Raw genomic sequence first — 25,123 nt, forward strand, 5'->3', positions numbered from 1 at the left:
GACATACAACTACTCTGCTCTTTTAAGCCCGACAATTTGGAGAAACTCAGCCTTCGCCAGGAGTGCCTGCTCTCTTGAGAGCTGGATGGGGAGTAACTTCCTCCAGTTAAATGCAAAAAAAAACAGAGGTGCTGATCGTAGCAGCTGAAAAGACTGCAGCTAGAGTGGCCACTCACTTGGGGTCCCTTAAAAACATACGTCCCCACCTGAGAAACCTGGGTGTTGTCTTCGACCAGGCCATGAACCTAGACAAACATGTCAAAACACTCACACGCACCCGCTTCTTTCACCTCAGAAACATTGCAAAACTACGCACCATCATATCTCACTCTGAACTAGAACTGTCCGTGCATGCTTTTATTTCCTCTAGGCTTGACTACTGCAACTCACTTTTCACCTGTCTCACCAAATCATCCACAGACAAACTACAAATGGTCCAAAATGGTGCAGCCAGGCTACTCACAAGGTCAAAAAAATCATGTCACATCACTCCCATTCTGGTATCCCTGCACTGGCTCCCGGTACACTATAGAATTCACTTCAAAGTCCTCACTTTCACTTTCAGAGCACTCCACGGTCAGGCTCCAGTATCTACATCACTGAACTCATCCATCCCTACACCAACACCCGCTCACTCAGATCTGCCGATCAGCACCTCCTGGTGGTCCCCAGGTCCAGGCTGAAAACAAGGGGTGATCGAGCCTTCGAGGTGACAGCACCAAGGCTCTGGAATGCTCTCCCCCTGGACCTGCCCCCTCTGAAAACTCTTTAAAAAAAAAAAACTAAAAACACATTTGTTCAGACATGCCTTTGGTCATACACAGGCACTTTTTCTTTTTCTTGTCCTCACTGTTCCTATAGTTTTGTTTTAATTAGTGACTCATGATTTTATCCAAATTTTTATTCTCCTTTTTCTATCTGGTTTCACTGTCTTTTTTAACTACCGTCTGTTGTCATTTATTTCTGATTTTGTTTTATTGTTTTTATATTAAGCTGTAGTGTAAAGCACCCTGTGCATTCATGCTGTGAAGGGTGCTATATAAATAAAAGTCATTCATTTATTCATTAAGCTTATGCGACTCTTTCGAAGTTGGTTAAGGTTAGAGTTTGGAATCAGGGCTGGTGTTCTATCGCCCTGCTCTAAGACAAACTCTAACCTTAACCAACTTCGAAAGAGTGCCTAAGCTTAACCTGCGAAAGAACTTGCCGTCACACGATTGGCGCGACCAGAAACTTCAGTGGCCAATCAGAGAACGCGGAACTGGAAATGTATTGGGGAAAGAATTCAGGCAGACAGGACAAGTAATCTACTAATGCTAGTAATGTTATCCAGACAGGACAAGTCATCTACTAATGCTAGTGATGTTATCCAGACAGGACAAGTCATCTACTAATGCTAGTGATGTTATCCAGACAGGACAAGTCATCTACTAACAAGCGTATTGTTACCGAGAACAGACAGGACAAGTCATCTGCCAACAAACCTATTATTACTGACAACAAAATGGATTGCCCATATTTTAACTCTGGGAACAAATTCAACGTTAAAGACTCCCGAGACCGATAAGTACTTATTACTTCCCATAATCATTTAGTCTTACTTTGTCTTTTCGCATTAACTGCAATTAATCAAAGCCTATTATGCGATTAACACATTTAAACAAATATTTTAAATAATATATATATACACATCACTTGACAGCCATAGGCTTGCATTCTTTTAGCATTTGATGGTAAAAAATGTATAATATATTTGTAAATGTATAAATTTATGTATATTTGGTATCTTTTAGTGAATACATCTATAAAATCTGAAATGCTAACATGTAAAAGACCAGGAACGATTCCAGGTGATTATCATGATATGCAAAGGCCTTATGTGCCACTAGGCACGAAGTGGATAGGTAACAGCATTTCATATCGCCCTGTCCTATTAAAGAAAAACAAAGAATCACCAATGCCACTGTAGTTGAACTATTAAACACACAACAAAGCTGAGACTTCCATACAAGTTTATGATAAAAATTCAATGAAAACAGCATCATTAATTCGTACAAAGTAGCAAGATTCAGCTGATCCAATTAAAGCTCTAAAAAAATGAAGATTAAATAAAAAGGTAGAAAGAATGCATTCATAACCATGTTGCAAAACAAGTTTTTTTTCTTTTAAACCTACAACAATCAAAAATATTGATCAAGTACAACTTGGCAGTCCTTTGTTCCACAAAAATACTCAATAATAATAATATAAAACAAAAAACAAACAAACAAGGATTTCCTATCGCCTTGGCCGAGTAGAACGGGGGGGGAGGGGGGTCGCTGAAACACCAGGTAGAAAAGTCCCGAGCCCGTTTTCCGTGAAGCAGGTTCCTACAGGGGTGGTAGTGTGTGTGTGTGTGTGTGGGGGGGGGGACACAAAAAATCTACTTCTTGGACAAATGTGTTTGGAAGGCGAAAGGAGGGAGATATGTGGACACATGTTAAAAGAGAAGAACGAGCCGGGGGGGGGGGGGGGGGGGGGGGTAACCTTGGAACGGCAAAGATCCTGATGTGCTGCAGTTCAGTGAGTGTATTTGTGTGTGTGTGTGTGTGCATGCATGCGTGATAATGAGGGCTCAGTATAGCCGTCCTCGGCTCCTGCTGCCCCGGCCTCCGAAGCCTCGTCCCCGACCGCCTCTGAAGCCTCCGCGCTGCTCTGGAATGAACACATGAACACAGCAGTTCAGCACAACCTATACTGCTACTGTGTCCATCATCAAGTCAGTTCAGCACAACCTATACTGCTACTGTGTCTATCATCAAGTCAGTTCAGCACAACCTATACTGCTACTGTGTCCATCATCAAGTCAGTTCAGCACAACCTATACTGCTACTGTGTCTATCATCAAGTCAGTTCAGCACAACCTATACTGCTACTGTGTCTATCATCAAGTCAGTTCAGCACAACCTATACTGCTACTGTGTCTATCATCAAGTCAGTTCAGCACAACCATCTATACTGCTACTGTGTCTATCATCAAGTCAGTTCAGCACAACCTATACTGCTACTGTGTCTATCATCAAGTCAGTTCAGCACAACCTATACTGCTACTGTGTCCATCATCAAGTCAGTTCAGCACAACCTATACTGCTACTGTGTCCATCATCAAGTCAGTTCAGCCCAACCATCTATACTGCTACTGTATAATCAAGTCCAAAATCCTGAGTCTACTGATAATTGATTACAACAGCACGCATGGCGATAAATAGGCCTTGTGTACATGTGCGAGGCTTGTGGCTAGCTAATATATGCTTAGTGGCTCGCCCATGTGCTTTGGATGCATCGCGATTCGGACGTGGACGATTCTGCATCGATTCTGTGACCGAACATAATAGATTATTATAGCCTACTAACGCTGATGTGTGACTTTAGGCACATAGCGCACATTTATGCATATAATATAACGTAGAACAATTAGCGCAAAATTGCTGTGGTGGAAAAAAAAATTAGTAAAAGTTAGACGTTACCTACTTATTGGTCACAGGAGTCTTCAATAACGTTTGTATGCTAATCGATTTTGTGAATCCATTTGTTGAAACAACATGCTGCTATCTTAACTCAATCTGCGCCAACAATGAGTTTACTCGTTATTGGGCACCATGCGTTGAACACCAACAACGGGTAAACTCGTTATTAGATCGTTTGATCTTTTTCCTTTGATCCCCAGTCTACAGACTTGCCCGGAGCGCTCGGAATCATTTTGGCACAGCCACATACGCTGGAACGGCAATGCCGATCGAATATCACCAGATGGCAGTATCGTCTACCATTTGAACTCGGATAGGAAGGCTATGAGGGGTATAAGTCTCATTGGCAATGAATGCACGAGACAGAGGCTCGCTATGTGGGGGAATAGCTCTTCCAAAGCAATCGCAAGCAGATCCGCTCGCCTCAAAACCTAGTGTCCAGTAAACAACGTGTAATTACATTCTGGCTAAGGTAAGAACCCCCTATGTCTATTTTACCGAACGTGGAACATGTTTATGTAACGGATCGCAGTGGCTTGCTGTACAGGTCATAACAAGGCTTTTTCTAACGATCGGATTTTTGGGGTAAGACTACACCCCCCCTTGTGAAGGTACATATGTACATGTTATATACCTTTGATTTGGGAGTATTTGGGGGTTCAGGGAATCAACCAGAATGAGTCGGGCTTATTACACATAAAGCGTCCTATCTCGCTATCTATGGAAAAAGACTGGATTCTTTCGGAAATGAGCTATGTTCAGCGTGTAATAAACTACAAACTACAGTGTGTAGAAACGAACGCCTCTTTACATGTTGTACTGCAAATAGTGTCTGTCAAATGAGCCATACAATTTTCCCCATAGCTATAATATAGAATATTACAAATAGCTCCACAAAGATCATGAATTATCGTGAAAACGGTCACAAAAAGCTGGCCTACTGACCGCGTGGCAGATAAAGAGTTAACGTTAAGCTAAGCATGCATAACGTGACCTTTGTAACGTTAATTAACTTGTGTTCTGCTGGGAAAGACCGTTCATCACTGCATACAACTTGGTTTAATCCAAACGTTTTTTTAAATAATTTCTTTTAATCCACTTTTTCTCCCCATTTTTCTCCCATCCCAATTTCGTATTTCCAATTCTTCCCTCCCCTGTCTTGAACGTTGCTAGACTATGCCTCCCACTGGTCGGCTGTAGTGAGGATAGAAGCCTTGCATCACGTGTCCCCTCCGGTACATGAGGAGGCAGCCTGTCGCATCTTTTCACCGCAGCAGCTCGAACTCTGTGGCGAGGAGTAACACGTGGGAGGCTCACGCTGCCCCCGATACGTCCTGTTTTCGCTGCACCGGCGTCACCCAACCAACCTGTAGGAGTCGCTGTCCACAACGTCCAATCCCCACCCACCGGCTTTCCCCACCCTCTAACACTGCCAATTGTGTTGGTATGACGGCTGGCCAAGCCGGTAGCAACGCTGAGAACTGGGCTCGATACCAGCATCTCCTGCGTTAGTGGCGAGCGCCTTGCCCACTGCGCATTAGAGATTAGACATTAGAGGTTGAGTAAATATCTAAAGATAAGTTAGATGTCAATGTTTTGGTTTGTTGTTTGTCTCACTATGCAATTAAATGATACACTGAAATCTACACTCTCTCATCCTGCTTTCCGCAACTCCTATACTTCCTGAGTAACTTGCCCAACACTGCTTAATGGTTGTTTAAATACTTTACATGGGGCACGTATAATCCACAGGGCACATTTACGCACACTGTGACACTGACATAATATGAGAAAGTAAACATTACAGTTCTACTTTATAAAATGCTAATTGTAAATATGTTTGTCAATGTTAATAATATGCGAAAGTCCACATTACAGTTCTACTTTTGTTTTGATGTGAAAAGTGATGCTGCATAAGATGACTGCACTTAGCACTGACTGAGAAAGTAAATTCATTAATTGTACTGCCCATGAAATTGGCATTCATAGTCCTCTAGACTCAGAGAGGTGCAGCTGAGAGCGTCGTTTCTTGACTCTCAGCTGAGAGCGTAGTTTCTTAAAATTGTCAAGCTACGGGCGCCCAAGTGGCGAACCATGTAACGCGCTGTGTCGCGGCACGGCCGACCCGGGTTCGATTCCCGGTCCCGGCATCATTTGCCGAATGTCTTCCCCCCCCACTCTGTCTCCCGTTCTTCCTCTCTCTCTCTACTGGACTGCCCAGTAGTAAAAAGCGATAAACGCTAAAAAAAAAAATCTTAAAAAAAAAAAAAAAAAAATTGTCAAGCTACAATATTATAAAATACAATTTATTATAAAATCCTGTCAGGAATTGTGCCTCAAAGCATGAATGAACCGGCATTTATCGGCATTTCTAAGCACTTTAAACTTACGTGAACTATAGCGCACATAAAGTCACGGAAACAGCTGTTAAACAGCTGTTCTTGGAGGCGAACTTGGGTAGATAACTGGCGTAGATAAGGGGGGCGTACTAGCGTAGGTCAGTGGCCAATCAGAGCGCAAAACGCGAACGCGGAAGCACGAACCGGTTGGTATTCAATGACAATGACAATGGACACATAGCAATAATATAAAATGTAGATTTAGCTCTACAAACAACCTCACGCACAGTGAAACGTTATGAGAAGAGTGAGATTAGACTGAATGTGTTAAGTAAAAAACGAAATCGTATGGTAGGGGGGGGGGGGGGGGGCAGAGTGCATTTGTTAGCATTGCTCTATGGTAGACAACCTGGACCCGGTGTGTTTGTGTTAGCATTGCTCTACAGTAGACAACCTGGACCCAGTGTGTTTGTGTTAGCATTGCTCTACAGTAAGGCTGAGCCCGAATGTTGGAACGTTTGTTTGTTACGTTAACATTCAAATTCTAAATCAAATAAAAAAAAGAAAAAAAAGAAAATTCATTTCTTTTATGAGTCTATTCATTCTGTTTAAACCAATGGGGGTTTTCTTCACAGTTGCAGATAAAGATTAGGCTACACTAATATGATAGTATTAAAAAGAAAAGATTATTATTATTATATTCATTAAAGAAAGTTTATTTAATAAAAAATAAATACTAATTTAATCAGATTAATCACTTTATTCAAATTGGGGATTTAGTTTGAGGATATTTATAAAAAAAAGAATAAAAATATTTCGATAATTTTTTTACATTTAAAAAAATAAAATTAATTCAAAAACGAAGGTTCGCGGTCAGGTGGCGTAGCGGAGATTGTGCTCGTCACCAATGCAAGAGGCTGCGGTCTCGACTCCCGGAGAGTCAGCATTGCCTTGGCTTGGGCTGATCGCTATACTAACTCGTTTGGCTGAGTTAGGGGGAGGGAAGCCGTGGGTGGGTCCTGGGCATTGTGGACAGCTCGGTCGGGGCGCCTGCACAGCGAGGGTAGGATCTGGAGAAAGGTAGTGTGACCTTCCACACGTTACACTCTCCCGGTGAGAATCTGCGCGGCCAGGCTGGCTGCACATGCGTCGGAGGAAAGCATGTGACAGTCTCCGGCCTCCCGGACCAACAGTAGGGGGGGGTGCGCAACAACCAGGAAGGGGGTTGGGAATTGGCATAACGACTAACAGTGGGATGGGAGAAAAATCGGAAAAAAGGAGGGGAAAAAGATAATAAAAAAAACGAAGGTTCCAGCGTTCGTTCGAAAATCCCTGACGAAGTTCGAATCCCAAAAACAGGCTTCGGGGACAGCCTTACGGCTCGGCTCGGGCACATACAACGCGCACAAATTTCACGCACGGGTTCCTAGCGGGATCGCGCGCCTGGCCAGACACACAGAGTCCGACTTCAGAGCACGCTGCAGCGCGGAGCCCTCCATAGAACCAGCAGCAGCACGAGCTCTCTCTCTCTCCCTCTCTCTCCCTCTCCCTCTCTCTCCCTCTCCCTCTCTCTCCCTCCCTCTCCCTCCCTCTCTCTCTAGAGAGAAAACAAGAAAGAAAGAGAGGGGGAGAAAGAGACTGGAGAGAGGGAGAGAGAGAAAGAGAAAGAAAGAAAGGCAGGGAGAATAAAGAGAGAAAAAGAGAGCTGTACTGTACCCATTCTGCAATCTGTTAATAAAATTTTCAATCAATCAGTCGCGTGGCGCACGCCTCCCGCGCCGCCTCGAATCCAACCAGAGCGGAAAAGATAGCTTGCCACCCGCGATGCGCGCTCCCGCTTGCGGCCAGTGTGCACAGTAGCGTCCGTTAACATGGGAGCAGAAGTGAAGCGGCAGCCGCCCGCCCGTCCGTGTTCATTCGTGTGCTGTGTGCCTTGGGCGTTACTCTACAGTGGACGACGTGCCACCCCAGTGCCGCTCACCATAGTTGCCGATGGTGGCGCTGTACTTGCCGCTGGGGGGGTTGTAGATCTGCCGCGCGTCCCTCCTGGGCAGGACGGGGAGCTGCTTCTTCATGGCGCCACCTGAGCCCGGCAGCCCCTCACTCGACGGGCGCTTTGGTCTGCATGAGAGAACATAATGGTTAGAGAGAGACACGCCACAGAGCAATGGTGGCATTCAACAAGACGACTGTCAATGGCGAGGTGTTATGATTATAGCTACACACCGACAACAATGAACCCACCTGAAACAATTTCACCTAAAAAAAAACTAGTCTAATCCTAATTTCTAGTGTTTCCAGGCCTCTTTCCACCGGACCCACTCACACATGGATATAAAGTGAACTTCAGGTATCTAATAGAAGTCCATTCAGTGTGCTTTGAGGTAGTGAGGAAATGACTCACGCTACTGCCTCTGCCTTCTGGACAGGCTTCCAGGACAGGGTCACCGTGCTCTTGTATGATGGAGGATTGTGGAACAGATCCTGAAAGGAAAGATATAGGTAGAAATATTGGTATGATGCAATAAAGATCCTCTCTTTAAACTGAATACTTTTTAACCCCAAAACTGTTAACCCTTTCACTGCGACAATTCACAGAAGGTTAACCCTTTCACTGCCACACAACAGCTGGTTAACCCTTTACTATCACACAACCGACGGCGACCGGTTCCGTCGTGTGGCAGTGAAAGGGTTAATGTCCCCGCCGCCAGCGAGCACTTGTTACATAAAAGGGAAAGAATGAATACAATTCTCCTCGAGTTTCCCCTGAACGGCATGTAGTCAGCATTCCTCATTGGCGTCAACAGAGAACGCCAATAATGCTATGATACCATTTTAGGGCAATTGAATGACATGTGTAAATACTGTACTGGTTCGAATATAAGACAACCCTGATTATAAGATGACCCCTTTTCTTAAAAGGCAAATATTTGGGAAAATACATTTTTATTAAGACCAAACACATCATTATATTTGATGTAGGCTGTTATTTTCATAATATTTTGGTAAAATCCTCTTTTATAAAAAAGAAAGGGGGCTTGTGGGACAGTCCCAGCTCCAACCTCTGTGACACTTGTTCTCAACCTCCCACCAAGGTGTGGCACCGCACGGCCAAGAAGGCGGCATCATTAATGATTGTATAATGACATTTAAAGTCTAGACCCCAAAAACAAGACGGCGGCCCGTTTTCAGATTTATTTTGTTGTCTTATATTCACCACAAAACGGTAAGAGAGTTCTAGGCTCCGTCTACCTTGATGAGAACGTTGATGTTGTTGGTGATCTTCAGAGCCACCACTTTGATCTTGTTCTGAAAGCAGACAAAAGAGAACACATTTTTAGCACACCAGAAGATAGTACACCCAACAAGCTACCAGAAGATAGTACACCCAACAAGCTACCAGAAGGGATAGTACACCCAACAAGCTACCAGAAGGGATAGTACACCCAACAAGCTACCAGAAGGGATAGTACACCCAACAAGCTACCAGAAGAGATAGTACACCAAACATTATCGTCCAATATCCAACCTACCATTCATTAGTAAAGTACTTAAGATAGTTTCAGTTCAAATAAATTCCTTTCTTGAAGAAAACAACATCTTAGAAGAATTTCAGTCAGGATTCAGAAAATATCATAGCACTGAAACTGCCCTCACCAAAATGATCAGTGACCTCAGGCTAAACTCTGATGAGAATAAGATCTCCATCCTTATCTTGCTAGATCTCAGTGCAGCATTTGATACAATCGATCACGATATTCTAATCGATCGTCTTGAAAACCATGTCGGTTTCTCAGACCATGTGCTGGGCTGGTTTAAAACATACATCAGAGGGAGGAAATTCTATGTTAAACTAGGAGATCACATGTCTGATATATACGACAACAACTATGGAGTTGCACAAGGGAGTTGCTTAGGTCCTTTACTCTTCTCCCTTTACACGTTACCGCTGGGTGATATCATCAGAGAACATAATGTAGATTTCCATAGCTATGCGGATGATACACAACTGTACATATCTGCTGAACCAAATGATAAAGCGATTAGCTCCATTACAGACTGCTTACTGGCAATAAATAAATGGATGAGTAAGAACTTCCTGAAACTAAACGAGAACAAAACTGAAATTCTAATTATCGGCCCCAAAACTAAAAGAAACATTAATAAAGAACCTGGGAGGACTAACCCCTTGGATCAAATCTGAGGTTACTAGTCTCTGGATTATCATAGATTCAGAACTGAACTTCAATTCTCATATTAGCAAAGTGACGAAAACATCGTTCTTCCATCTCAGAAATATAGCAAAAGTACGACCATTTATTAATCAGAACGATGCTGAGAAGCTAATTCATGCATTCATATCTAGCCGGTTAGACTACTGTAATGCAGTTTTCACAGGTCTCCCTAAGAAAACCACAGAGAGGCTTCAGCTAATCCAAAACTCTGCAGCCCGACTGCTAACTAGAACCAAAAGGAGAGAGCACATTAGTCCAGTCTTAGCTGCTTTACACTGGCTTCCTGTAACATTTAGAATTGACTTTAAGGTCCTTCTCCTTACATACAAAGCTCTAAATGGACAGGGACCTAGCTACATCGCCAACACTCCCAGAAACAGTCAAAAGAGGATCGGTAATGCAGCCTTTATCAACTATGCCCCAAAACTGTGGAACAAACTACCCCAAAACATCAGAGAAGCCAACTCGCTGGACATCTTTAAAAGACAGCTTAAAACCTATCTCTTTGCTCAGGCATTTCACTGTGGGGTAATGCAGGCAAATATCTGAAGATAGATATCTGCTACCACCTAGTGGCAAGGGGAAATATTATTATAGAAACATCAGGGATATCCTGACACAAATTGTACTTACCTGCACTATTCTTACCCTGCCTACTTTTATACACTGCCTATCAAATTCATGTGTCGGTTATCACACTTTTTACTTCTTACTGATGACTATTTTTAAACTGAATCATTTTAAACTATTTATTATTTGTATTACTGAATCAAACTGTAAACAGAGCTATATTTAAACTATTTATTATTTGTATTACTGAATCAAACTGTAAACAGAGCTATATTCTTACCCTACCTACTTTCATACACGTCCAATGAAATTCATATGTATGTTAGAGTGATGCTCTGTTGTGAGGAGAAGATGACTTTTGACCTAAATCTAGCAAAGTTGTTTACCATTCCAGTTAGGTACATCGTGCCAAGGTTGATTCTCCTAACTGGGCCATTTTCATCTGCTTGAACAATCTTATCACACTTTTCACTGTAACCTTGCTATTTAATTTTTTTTATTTTTATGCTCGCTTATGCAAGTATTTTTTACTGTTGTATGTCCGTTCTATTTTATAATTTTTAGACTATTTTTAAACTTAATCATTTTAAACTATTTTATTATTTGTATTACTGAATAGAGAGCCTATTAGGATGTTAGATCCTAATGTTAAACACTGATTTACCATACCTTGCTATGCTCGCTCATGCCTGTATTTTTTTCTGTTGTGAAGCACTTTGAACTGCAACCTCTGTATGAAAAGTGCTATACAAATAACGTTATTATTATTAAACAAGCTACCAGAAGAGATAGTACACCAAACAAGCTACCAGAAGGGATAGTACACCCAACAAGCTACCAGAAGAGATAGTACACGCAACAAGCTACCAGAGGGGATAGTACACCCAACAAGCTACCAGAAGAGATAGTACACCCAACAAGCTACCAGAGGGGATAGTACACCCAACAAGCTACCAGAAGAGATAGTACACCAAACAAGCTACCAGAAGGGATAGTACACCCAACAAGCTACCAGAAGAGATAGTACACCCAACAAGCTACCAGAAGGGATAGTACACCCAACAAGCTACCAGAAGATAGTACACCCAACAAGCTACCAGAAGGGATAGTACACCAAACAAGCTACCAGAAGATAGTACACCCAACAAGCTACCAGAAGAGATAGTACACCCAACAAGCTACCAGAAGAGATAGTACACCAAACAAGCTACCAGAAGGGATAGTACACCCAACAAGCTACCAGAAGAGATAGTACACCCAACAAGCTACCAGAAGAGATAGTACACCAAACAAGCTACCAGAAGGGATAGTACACCCAACAAGCTACCAGAAGAGATAGTACACCCAACAAGCTACCAGAAGGGATAGTACACCCAACAAGCTACCAGAAGGGATAGTACACCCAACAAGCTACCAGAAGGGATAGTACACCAAACAAGCTACCAGAAGATAGTACACCCAACAAGCTACCAGAAGAGATAGTACACCCAACAAGCTACCAGAAGAGATAGTACACCAAACAAGCTACCAGAAGGGATAGTACACCCAACAAGCTACCAGAAGAGATAGTACACCCAACAAGCTACCAGAAGAGATAGTACACCCAACCAGCGTTTCCGTTAGCCGGTAATTACCGTTATTTGACCGGCAAAATATGTTGAAGTCCGAATATTTAAATCTCTCCGGTCATAATGTCCGGTGAAAATAATTCCTCTAAGCACAATTTTATTATTTGAATTGTATTAAAATAGGCTAAAATTAAATAGCCTATGCGATGAACGAAACAATCATTACATTTGTTTCATTGTTGCTTCACTCTGATAAAGCGCGGATGGCGCCGCTCGGATGTGAATCTTTTTTTCTTTCTTTTTTTGAGCCTGCCTGGCCACCATAACGACAAACAGGTATACGAGCGAGAGAGAGAGATGGCCAAACAAGCTAAGCTTAACAAATATTTCATGAAACCAAGCACAAGCACTACTGCCCGGAGAAACTGGACTGCTAAATAAAGATTAAAGATCTAGTGTTGATGCTATGATGCTTCCTCCTCATCGTTGATTGCCTGTAGTAGCTGCATCTAACGTTAGTAGCTAACGTTAAAACTAACCTAAAGTTAGTTGTTCACCAACAATCTCAACATTTGTTTTATCATTAGCTCAAAAACACAGAACCGGACAACACAAGTTGTCCGCTCATAGGTTCTGCTAGGATAATAACAACAATACTTCCGGTCGGTGGGTTTCAAAATAAAAGAGCAAAGTCTAAAACACCGGAAAAGACGTTTATTTTGTACAGCGTTTTCCTCCACGAGTACTCAAGTACATCATGTGATCAATCGATCTGTTTTTTTTTGCCCATCCCTAGTTTATCCTGTGCTGAAAAGTCTCCATTCCAATAGAGATAGTATATATTTGTGTTTATTTGATTATTGTTGAGCTATATTTTAATCGAGAGTAACTGGTAGTGTAGCTTACTACATTTTCCAAGTAGCTTGCCCATCACATAATCCGCGAGCCACAGTAAACAAACGCGAGCCACAGTTAGGGTGACCAGGTGTCCCGCTTTTGGTTGTATACTGCACAGCCATTTTACCTAATGTCCCACGTCCCGCATATTGAGAGGATGTCCCTCTTTTCGAAGCAAAAAATAAAAACATGGGTCTAAAAGCCCCTTCCTACAGTAAACGTAGCAACCCGCCTCTTGTCCACACACATTGCTCTGCTCGTTTTATCATTGCTCTCACGGAGATAAAACTGGGAACAAGGTTACTCTGCTTCTGACGCTACCTCATATCTGATTGGTTAGGTAGTAATTTAGGATATTTAAAATGTCTTCCAATGTTAAATAAAGGTTTATTGCACTTTGAAACGGTTTCCTTGCATTATTATGCTATTATCATTATATTAGTAAAAAAAAAAGTTGATTGAAAACTTTTGGGAAATACATTTCTCAAAAAAATTATTTCTCTCAAAACCGCAATAATATCACTTATCGCAATAATTTCTGGGACAATTAATCGCCCAGCAAAATGTGTTATCGTGACAGGCCTAGGTGATATGTTGATCGGAGCAGTGTGTATGTTTAATAATAATCAAACACGCTGAAACTCACCGCAGCTTCCTCTGACCGCTGGGTGATCAGCGTGGAGCAGAAATATCGCTATTATGGGATGTTGTTATATGCGATCCATTTCCAGGTTGTATAATGCTATATACGTCCAAATCATGTTGTTTATCGAGTTATTGGCAACGGATCGCTATCCAGTGTGTCGAGCTGGAGTCCCGCTAGCGATAGCGAGTGGCCGGACGGAATATGGGTGAGCACCACTTCCGGCGCGTCACTTCCGGTTTTGGCGATTCGCCGATCGGCCACCAGATGGCGGTCTGGAACCGTTGGAGAGTTGAGGAGATCCACAGCAAGTCTCAAGTCTCCGTGGGTGAAATATGATTGCCATGACAGATTTTTTAAATATTGATCTCAAAGACGCTGTAAGACGTCATTGGCAGATTACGCATGGCGGAGAATGACGTGTTAAGTCGTCCTTGGCGATTAAAGGGTTAAGGGGGACATACTAGGGGTGTAACGATGCATCGATTAATCGAAATGCATCGATTCTAATGTGACGATTCAACTGCATCGATTTGAAAATGTTAGAATAGATTATAATCTAAATTAATCGAAATAAAACATCTTGTATGTTTTTTTTTGGTGCGTATCGTTTTTATTGACCTATAGTCCATTCATGCCGAGTGAATCATTTCCCCCAGCCACATTTGTGTATTGAAATTTTTTTGGGTAATTAACTGATCGAAAATTAATCTACCGGTAATCGTTCACTCAACCAAATACACAAAGACATCGCAAAACCCATTTTCCATAATATGTCCCTTTTAAATGGAAGTCCACTCAAGTCTGCATTTCCCCCTTGTATGTCTCACAAGCACCAGCGATGGATCTGTGTCATGAGTTATAAGTGGGGAGAAGTTAAGTTACCTCGTCCGTCTTCAGTGCGTCTCCCGTCTTGCCCTGCAGTGTAACTCTGAGCTGCCTGATGTAAACCTGCAGGCCACGGGCGAAGTACTGTAACCTGTAGCACCATGGAAACAAAGACAAACACCTTGTCACACACAACGCCAGTTCATGCTGTCCCGATTCACATAAGGTATTTCTCAAAGAGATTAAAGCTAGCGTGTGCACTCCCTCTAAATAATCTATTAAAATATTGATTAATAAAAAACCAGATCAATATTTAAAATATATATATGCTATATTGTGTCGAGTGTGTTGGTCATGTTAAATAAAAATTACATGAATGTAACTGCTTTGTGGTCAATTCTTAAATGTAATGTAAATGTAATATTTTTGAATAATGCACCATGTTAGAGTTCCTTGTACAATTTACAGCATTAATTCCGATAATCTTTCATATCCAAGCAAATTGGTATTGTAACTGGAATATCCCTAACCAAATGATGATAGTGATACACCTCTGGTGGTCAAAGGGTATGGTCTTGTTTGTCTAACAGTGATACACCTCTGGTGGTCAAAGGGTAAATGGTCTTGTTTGTCTAACAGGGATACACCTCTGGTGGTCAAAGGGTAAATGGTCTTGTTTGTCTAACAGGGATACACCTCTGGTGGTCAAAGGGTAAATGGTCTTGTTTGTCTAACAGTGATACACCTCTGGTGGTCAAAGGGTAAATGGTCTTGTTTGTCTAACAGTGATACACCTCTGGTGGTCAAAGGGTAAATGGTCTTGTTTGTCTAACAGTGATACACCTCTGGTGGTCAAAGGGTAAATGGTCTTGTTTGTCTAACAGTGATACACCTCTGGTGGTCAAAGGGTATGGTCTTGTTTGTCTAACAGTGATACACCTCTGGTGGTCAAAGGGTAAATGGTCTTGTTTGTCTAACAGTGATACACCTCTGGTGGTCAAAGGGTAAATGGTCTTGTTTGTCTAACAGTGATACACCTTTGGTGGTCAAAGGGTAAATGGTCTTGTTTGTCCAACAGTGATACACCTCTGGTGGTCAAAGGGTAAATGGTCTTGTTTGTCTAACAGGGATACACCTCTGGTGGTCAAAGGGTAAATGGTCTTGTTTGTCTAACAGTGATACACCTCTGGTGGTCAAAGGGTAAATGGTCTTGTTTGTCTAACAGTGATACACCTCTGGTGGTCAAAGGGTAAATGGTCTTGTTTGTCTAACAGTGATACACCTCTGGTGGTCAAAGGGTAAATGGTCTTGTTTGTCTAACAGTGATACACCTCTGGTGGTCAAAGGGTAAATGGTCTTGTTTGTCTAACAGTGATACACCTCTGGTGGTCAAAGGGTAAATGGTCTTGTTTGTCTAACAGTGATACACCTCTGGTGGTCAAAGGGTAAATGGTCTTGTTTGTCTAACAGTGATACACCTCTGGTGGTCAAAGGGTAAATGGTATTGCCAAAGTGCATAGTAGGGGTGTAACGATGCGACCCGATTTATTTCGATTGCGATTATTCAGGCAACGATTCAATGCATCATGAAATCTCTTCATTTGACCACGATTCGATTCGATTAATTTCCCATCAGTTAATTCCCCAAAAAAATTTAAATACACAAATGTGGCTGGGGGAACTGATCACTCAGCATGAATGGACTATAGGTCAATAAAAACAATACACAAAAATAAACATTTTTTTTCTCGATTATAATCTATTAACATTTTCAAGTCGATGCAGTTGAATCGTCACATTAGAATCGATGCATTTCGATTAATCGATGCATCGTTACACCCCTAGTGCATAGTATAGACCATAAGAAGAGTTAGTATCCAACAGAGTTCCGTGTTTTTAGGTTGAGAACCACTGTCCCTTGAGAATCCCGCCCCCAACACACCTGATCTTGAAGTCTTTGACGCGCTCTGCGTCCACCTTGTCGATGAGGAAGTCCGGTAGCTTTTTGCCCAGCTGGTGGAAGCCGAAGAGAAGACACTCCACATAGCTGAACTGCAACTTGGGCTCCTCCATGGGAGTGTTCTCCCCATTCTCTCCTTCCTCTGCTGGAGGCAGGGGCATGAACTCCTACTCACCCAGTGAGTGAGAGAGAGGAAAGAGATAAGACAGAAAGAGAGAAAGAAAGAGTGAGGGAAACAAAGACAAATACAGATAAAGAAATGGAATGTTACACATGTACTTAATGCAGGTCTGGTACATACAAATACATACTGATAATATAACTATCAAACCCTTGCAATACACGTAATAGCAATCATTCTGAAGTATCTTATGCGTTTGTGATTATCTAAATTCATAGACCACAGGACAGCAGCTTCTGTTGGCAGGCAGCATTATAAACTAGAGCAGAAAGACAAGCCTGTGTTTTCTCACCAGTAGCTTGGTAAACAGCATGGTGAGATTGGCCTCCAGCTTCTCCATGTCCCCACAGTATGGACTCATCTCAGCCAGCAGCTTCAGTACCTGCACACGCACACACCACGTTTGGAGACATTGCATATTCATTCCCAAGCCCCTAAATTCTCCTAAACTATAAGAATTCCACGGCAAACATTAAACATATTTACCAGATTGAGGCATACCCGATTAAATCTCTATGTGGCTGGCCAAAGCGTTCTCGCTCAGAAATATCGGCAGTAGAAAGGTGCTAATTTAGTTTTGAAGAACTACAACAATGGAGTTTCCTGATCGTCGTCTCTCAACAAACTTCTCACTCTCTCTTTCACCAGATAACAGAGTAACCAGAAGTAAAAGCCCCCCCCCCCCCCTGGAACTCCCTCAACCCCCAGATCCCAGGTTGAGAAGCAGCAAGAAAAGCACTGACCTCCAGCTGGATGTCCAGTTCAGCCACAGGACTGGCCAGGGAGCTGAGGTTGGGCAGGACGTGTTCACAGAAGTAGGTGACAAAACGCGTGGAATGGACATTTTTCTAGAGGGTGGTAGAAAGAAAAAGGGTCAACAAAGTTATCTCATTTCCAACACTGGTTAAATGTATTGTTACACGCTGGGGGGGGGGGGGGGGGTACATGTTTATGGGTGTTTCAGTGATGTTTAACTATGAAATGGGTCAGTTCTGACCCTAAAAACATAAAAGCACTGCAGGGTTAAATGCATTATAAAAATAGGTGAGGTTTGGAATGATAATACAATTAGGAATTAGTTAACACGAACCTAAACTAACGTTACAACTAACCTAAAGTTAGTTTAGGTTCGTGTTAACGTTAGATAATGTACAAAATAAACTTATTTCCACTGCTATAGACGTCGCTCTTTTATTTTGGAACCCCCCGACCGGAAGTTATTACCCTCATTATCTGCTCGAGTGTCCGGTTGTTGGTTTTCGTTAGCTACAGTAGCAGCATATCAACACCAGCCATGGGAATACTGTTTTCTAAAATGGGGAGGCTTTTAATCGTCAACGTAAGAGGATTTTAAGTCATGGTATCCATAAACTTCAATCGGTTCGGATCCTTTGAATGAAATGAGAATGTAAACAAACACAGCGTCACGTTAGTACTGACTGCGCCCCAAGAGGAGTGGTTAGGCAAAAAATTGTTCTGAGTATATTTGCTTAGAAAACGTAATTGTCGAATTCAATTATTTTTTATTTCTCCACGTGGTAAATACACAGGTCACAACATGTTTACAGGAACGTTTTGGAGTTGTATTTAGAGTGTATTTCGTGACTGTAGGGAACAGGTCTGGCCCACTTCCAGTGATGAAGCTAAGCTACGCTAACAGAGCGGCTGTTCCCTAAGCCTAATGCACGCACAGAGAAGAAAAAGGTATGTATCTTCTTGTCTAACTCCAGGGAAGATGGCAAATAAGCTAATTTCCCAAAATGTTGGCGTTTTCCTTTAAGTGAAGATAGGTGAAAGTTAGGTTTGCACTTCAATCCCAATAGGGAAATTCATCTTGGTTTGATACTTTTGTGTAAAATAAAAACAAAGCTTAATTGAATGATTTCCTTGGCGTTTCTAGTTTTTAAGAGAAAAAAATCGATTAAAATCGTAAATCGGATGTGGTATGAAAAAATCTGAAATTTTATTTTTTGGCCATATCGCCCAGCCCTAATATACGTATATATATTATTATTATATATTTTTTGCATTCGACTAAGAGGTTGGCAGTCGACTACGGCTCCTTTCGATTCATTAGCCGACTAGTCGGGGTCAGCCCTAGTGTTGTTGAGCCTTCACTCACAGAGAAGAGGGGCAGGCACTGTCGCGTGCACTGCAGCAGGCGGTCCACTATGTCGGGGTCAGCCGGGTTGAGCGCCTGCTCCAGGAAGGCCTGTTCCACCACCAGCTCCACCAGCTGCTGCCGTCCGCTCACCGTCTGCAGCGCCCGCAGGCCCGACACCACTCGCATCAGCAACACAAACTCCTCGCCGGTCACGTCCTCCAGCACCTGGTGGTTCAGAGGGGTCAGTTGGTGACATTGCTTTTCTTTCACCTCCTCGGGAGGCGTGGTGTCAACCTACTATATGGGTCAGTGGCTTTCAAACAATGGGTTGGGACCTACTTCTGGGTGCCTGCATTTAGACAGGTGAGTGACCCCCCCATCCCCCCAAAAAACTTTGAAAAAAGTTATGATAATTTATGTCATTTATGTTACAACTTTTCTAGAACGCAAAGTTGCTTTACACTAAGGGGTGGTGGTAGTGAGACAAAAACAGACAAACACAAAAATGATTGGAGAGGGGGGGGGCTAAGAGATGAGGCAGTAAAGAGATGGGTCTTGAGGCAGGATTGGAAAACTGCATGAAACAATCAAGATGTGTTTTAAGTGCAGACGTTCAGCTTTAATTTGAGGGTCAAGAGTAGGGGAATGTTACAATACTGGACTTTGCAAAGGAGATTCAATTCTCAGCAGTGAATGGTTTATATTGCCTAGAAAACCTGAATACCACAAACTAGTAACTACACATAGAGGTGACTTCCCAGGCTCCGCACACAGCCAGATTCAAACGTTGATAAAGTAACCGCTGGGCCTCTTTGGAGGCAACACAGCAGCATGGCTGCACGGCACAAAAGAAATTAGCCAATGATTGAGACCCTTAAAAGTTTTAGCTCTTGTGGTGTGCAAGTTTACACTTTGGTCTTACATTTTCCCCATTCAGCTAACATTACTTACAAACAAACTTTAAAACAATGTTTTTCTCATTTTGTGATTCACTGATCTGGTACCGTCACCATCTGGGGGGGGGGCTGGTTTCGACTCATTTCTATGGTCCGCGTTACGCTATGATTATTTGATTGGTTGAATCAGAATTCTTGCCTTCCATTTATTTTGGGACCATTTTGGGCTATGAAGCTTCAGCAGTAATCATCATGGAATAATGGTGACCAAGTGATGCAACTATGCACAACGTGCTGGGCCAAACATGAAGACAGAGAACCAGTGTTAGATCATACGGAGGCGTCTGCGACGAAAACGGCAAACTGGTGCTAGATCAGACACATGTTGAAGATGACCAACTGGTGTAACGGGCAACACTAGATTCACGTGAGCGGTGACGCCGTGACGTAGCCTCAAACTCGCCAGAGAATAATTGGAAATGCCGCCACGCGTTAAAGTGATAGAACTGGTGCTAAATTGGACACCTCAGGCAACACTGGATTTACATAGCCTCAAATTCTGACAATGTTTGGAAGTTAAGAGATAACGCTACCGGTTCTGTGTTGTTGGACGAAGTAAAGATGCAAATAAAAGAAACCAGCAAAGTCGACAATTAATATATATACATGTATGAGTGCGCACGCCTGTGTTTCAGAATAATGTGGCCTGTCTGTGTTAAATGGCCCCACAAATTCAAAATAGATGTTTTTAATTTCCTGGAAAACAACAAACTAAACGATATACATTTGTGAATGCGCATGCTTATCTTACAGAATTTCACAGTAGCAGCTCAAAAGGTTAAGCTATGCTGAAGCCATTGGCGAGCAACATAATTGAGCAGTGTTTCTACAAGGCAGGGCCTGACGGTTCGCAAAGCTTGTGGTACATTCGTGTGTATGATGTCATACGAGACTAATGCATCAGAAATATTTTTCTATGGAAGTCACAACTGCAAACAATTGCCTGGCTTGTTTTGAGGAGGTCAGCTAAATGCAATACCATTTTTCTCCTGTAAAACCACGGTAGGGTGCGTTGCACGCCATGAAGACCTGCAACAGCCTGCATCAGACATCAACACAAGAGTGTGTTTCCAGACAGTGAATGGGCTTTGACTTCATTGAGACCATAAAATGTTTGCGTGAGCTTTTGCACCCAAATGACGGGTATACTCAACACAGAGCACAGACCCCTTTGCGCTGATCTCGACACATGATCCCTCCAGCGAGAACCACAAAACTACTTCTCCGCCGGCAACGCACCTTCTTAGTCTCTGTGAAGACGTAGTCGTCCACCTCCTTCGTCATGACGTCCTCCGGCAGGCTCTTCAGTTTGGCCGCCAGGAACTTGATGGCCCTCTCCCTGACAATGTCCTCCCCCTGCAGGATCTGCGAGAATAGACCTCCGAGAGTTCCTGGGAGAGGGAGGGGACGCAAGTTAGTGCAGAAGAGACACGGGTTGACCTGGATCACAATCACTAGTACACAACTGGCTGGGGCGACAGTGGCTCAGGAGGTGGAGCGGTCGGTCATATGGTAATCAGAAGGTTCCTGGTTCGATTCCGGCTCCTCCTGGCAGCGTGTCGAAGTGTCCTTGAGGAAGACTATGTCAAGACTACAGTGTCCTACACTTACATCAATATACAATATGTCACAGTAGTGGGTCTAAATTAGAAAGCCGTATGAAGAGAGGATTGCATTGAAATGGTGCATGATGAAAACATTGTTGAGGTTATCGCTTAATAGAGTTGAAATCCTGGCATAAAAGTTAAACACGCACCAGCCAGGCAATCTTTTCTACCTGGGTTGACATGCTACATGGTAGCCCTCTAGTTTTAGAGTTTAAACCAACTTTCAATATCAGGGTTCAAAACTAATAAATTGCACAACTTTGTTATTTAGAATAAGTCTGTGAGTGTCACTCTGAGAGTCAAAGCCAACATTAGCAGGCTAGCTAGTTATCACGGCTTGGTTTATTCTTTGATGTCAGCTTGTAATCTGGCTCCAAACATGCACTATGGTTGCAAGTATATTTGCTTGGGCATGAGAAATAGATAAATGCAGTCAGAATCATCATAAGATCATCATCATGATTTTAAATATGACTAGATGTTTAAGCCTTCGCTCGCCAATAGCTAAAAGATTCTCAGTGGTCCCGTCTCTGATTGTAATGGCATGGAGATCCAACCCTATGTGATGGATATTGTGAGAGTAATACTTTCATTTACCTGTACATTATTGAAATGTTGACAATTTGCGCCATGGCGGCTGGCTGCAGTGCATTATGCCGACATGATCCTTTTTTACAATATGGTGCCGACTGAAACCTAGGCCCAAACTAAATTGGCCACGGTGGACGAGTTTCACATCGTCCTATCACAGCACTGGTCAAGATGAACCAGTTTCACATCATCCTATCAGAGCACAGCTCTATTTGGTTGAAGAGTGTGAAACACCTACCCCTGGCGTCAATCTTGAAGATGGAGATGAGCGCCGTGTTCACTTGGTTGAATTCTGCAGTGTCGTCTGAAAGCACACAAATTGTAAAAGATTATTTTAATAACATGAAGTTATCAATGAAAGCTCAGGAAATCAGGTGTCCAAATCGGCCCACAAGAAATCTCTCAAATGACTGAGCAGAGAAATGCATCACCTGTTTGTAGGAGCTGGGTGAGAATATCTGCCACCCTGAGGATGTTCTCGCCAGTTGCAAATCGCGGGAGCTCCTTGATGGCCTGCCGCCGAATCTATACAGTGAAGAGCAGAGGAACAAGCAATCATCAGTAGATTCAACCACAGCCTTAACCATTCATCATGTAAACATATAGTGGCCACTTGTAGTGCTTGCAGGGCTGCTCCTGAGGGGAGGGAACAGAACCCCCAACCCTGGCAGTGTTGGTGCCATGCTATATAAATTTAACTACATGGGGAAATTGAACCCTAGCCTTGTATAGGGTGCTTACTCCCATAAGCAGCCTAGAACGCTCAAATGTTTGTGCCATTAACCTATTTCTCTCTAGCCAAACTGTAGTGACTGGTTTGTTTGTTTGTGTGTGTTGGGGGATCAACGTCTCCATTTAAAACTATCCTCAGAGTCTGACCGGCGAGTGTGCATATAATTCCTTTTTGGACAGCCGTTTCCACGGTTTGAACGTGGATGAAGAATTTTACATATACATGCACCTCTCTGAGAAACTTTTAAGGAGACGTTGGATGAATTGCTCAAAGTTTGCCTTTTCATTTGGAACCTGGCAAAGTGCCATGCTCTACTTGAGCTACCGGGGGTATGGACCTGCTATAAATGGCTGCATTTATATAGCGCTTTTATCCAAAGCGCTTTACAATTTGTTCCTCACATTTTTACCCATTCACTCACAAACCGATGGCAGAGGCAACCATGCAAGGTGCCAACATGCTCATCGGGAGCAATTAGGGGTTAAGTGTCTTGCTCAAGGACACTTCGACACGCTGCCCAGGAGGAGCGGGAATCAAACCAGGAACCTCCGGATTACCAGAAGACTGCTCTACCTCCTGATCCACTGTCGCCCCCACACACGTTACTTCCACACACCATCCACTGAGAGCAAGCGGCCACACACCAGAGCGTTACCACTTACCGACACGTCTTCATCTTCACAGAGGTCCAGCTGGGCGTTAATGGCTGCGTCAGCCAGTTCAGGGAAGCTACTGAAGAATTTGGGGATGAACTGTGCTGCCAAGCGCTTCTCCTTAGCTCCCCCCTTCACCCCATCCAGGATCACCTGATAGGCGTCTTTGTGCTACAGACAAAGGAAGGAACCCATCAGTATACAAACATTAGTGCTCCGTCAGCTATGCAATACTGTTTTAATTGGACTGAAAATATCGCATTTTGTTAGGGTGCCAATGCCATTGAGTGAACCTTGTGATGACCTTAGGATGGTCATAAGGAAAAGGGTTCTGTTCCTACTCAATTCGTATTGGCCAATATATGATATTTTTACACTGCCTACTTGCCCATATGTGCATGTCCAGAGTTAATTATATTGTTATATATATATTGTTTACACTGCCTATTTTTACTTCTCCACTGTACTGTACTATAATTATATGACCTGCATCATGTCTTCTACCTGTGCCTCCCCCTCCCCCATGCTGCCTCAATTTCCCCAAGTGGGTCAATAAAGGAATATCTTATCGAATGAATGAAAACTTTCTTTAACAGATTGCAGAATGGGTACAATACAGTACGGCTCAATACACACAATTGTTAAGGGGATGCAGATCAGAGAAAGACGTTTGTCTTGTTTACATCAGGGTCCCCCATTTTCAATTCATAGTGAGTTTCTGTATATTCTATTCATCTTAAGTTTCTGTTCACATATCATTTTGATTGGCTGAGAGTAGACCTCAAATAGAGAAGGACTGGCGTTTTAGTTACTAGTTATCCTGTGATAAGTTAACAGTAAGATCAAAAGAGACTATCATCAACTCAAAAAATGAAAAGCAAGAGACATGTTTGAGTTTGCTCTTCAGTATGATCGGTAGCTAAGGCTAAGCTAGCTTGCTAGCTAACACTACTAGCTTAGCATGTCCAGAGAGTTAGCCGTTATGTAAGGCAAGCTAGCGACAGCTGCGGTAACGTTTGAGTAGGGTATATCTGCAGAGCCGCAAGCCCAACATTCAAACCTAGTCCAAGCCACCAAGCCCCGCCCAGACGTTGGGCTTGCGGCTCTGCAGATATCCCCTATTGTACCGTGTACCTACCTCAGCCTCTACCTTAGCAGGCCATGTAGACACTAGCTAACGCAACAGAAATGAACTGGGTCTGAATTTGGTTAGAAAACAAGACTGTGTTTATTTACCTGGCTAAGGTTCTCCTTACTAGCATCAGCAAGGATCCCATAGTTGCGATACAGCTCCTCGATGGTGACCGCCATCAGCGTGCGTCGGGCTGCGTGCTAAGATAACAAACAACGCTAAATATATTCCGCAGATATACCTTCTTCACGGGGGTCACTTCTTTCTTCGTTTTAAATGACTGCAACACGCAAACAATATTATATTAACGCTACGGCAAACCTGTAATTTGGAAAAGGGGGACGGGGGAAAGGAAATGTCGAGAAAGCTGTGAATAAAAACCCCGCTGTCCGCTCCGGCGACGTTCACTAGCCTGGCTCGCTACGGAAGGACTGTTAACGACGCATGCGCACGTTTCATGAAGCGCGCCGCTTGTACCACAATAGTATCCAGCTGCAGAGCCGCAGAGCGACGCTCTCAGGACCGGCGGCGTCTATTCGAAAGGCAACCGGTTTATGCTTCCGCGTTCGCGTTTTGCGCTCTGATTGGCCACTGCTGTTTCTGGTCGCACCAATCGTGTT

The 25,123-nt window shown here is 43.0% G+C and overlaps 1 protein-coding gene across 2 annotated transcripts; it reads right to left on the bottom strand.

The window, feature by feature from the left end:
• Positions 1 to 1,995: 1,995 nt before the first annotated feature.
• Positions 1,996 to 24,920, bottom strand: api5 (apoptosis inhibitor 5). 2 transcript variants are annotated; one of them, XM_084334271.1, is made up of 14 exons: positions 24,608 to 24,920; positions 23,381 to 23,542; positions 22,417 to 22,510; positions 22,224 to 22,289; positions 21,027 to 21,178; positions 18,850 to 19,056; positions 17,471 to 17,575; positions 17,020 to 17,109; positions 16,529 to 16,713; positions 14,644 to 14,737; positions 9,098 to 9,154; positions 8,250 to 8,329; positions 7,857 to 7,966; positions 1,996 to 2,694 (listed from the first exon to the last, which is right to left on the bottom strand). In XM_084334271.1, the coding sequence occupies exons 1-14, from the start codon at positions 24,680 to 24,682 to the stop codon at positions 2,615 to 2,617; spliced, it is 1,557 nt and encodes a 518-aa protein (XP_084190397.1). In that variant the 5' UTR covers positions 24,683 to 24,920; the 3' UTR covers positions 1,996 to 2,614. The 2 variants fall into 2 exon arrangements, with proteins under 2 accessions (XP_084190397.1, XP_084190396.1); XM_084334270.1 differs by having other exon boundaries at positions 7,827 to 7,966.
• Between the last annotated feature and the right edge of the window lie 203 nt (positions 24,921 to 25,123).

Source organism: Notolepis coatsorum (assembly GCF_963971535.1).
Source record: "Notolepis coatsorum genome assembly, chromosome: 18".
Taxonomy (NCBI): domain Eukaryota; kingdom Metazoa; phylum Chordata; class Actinopteri; order Aulopiformes; family Paralepididae; genus Notolepis; species Notolepis coatsorum.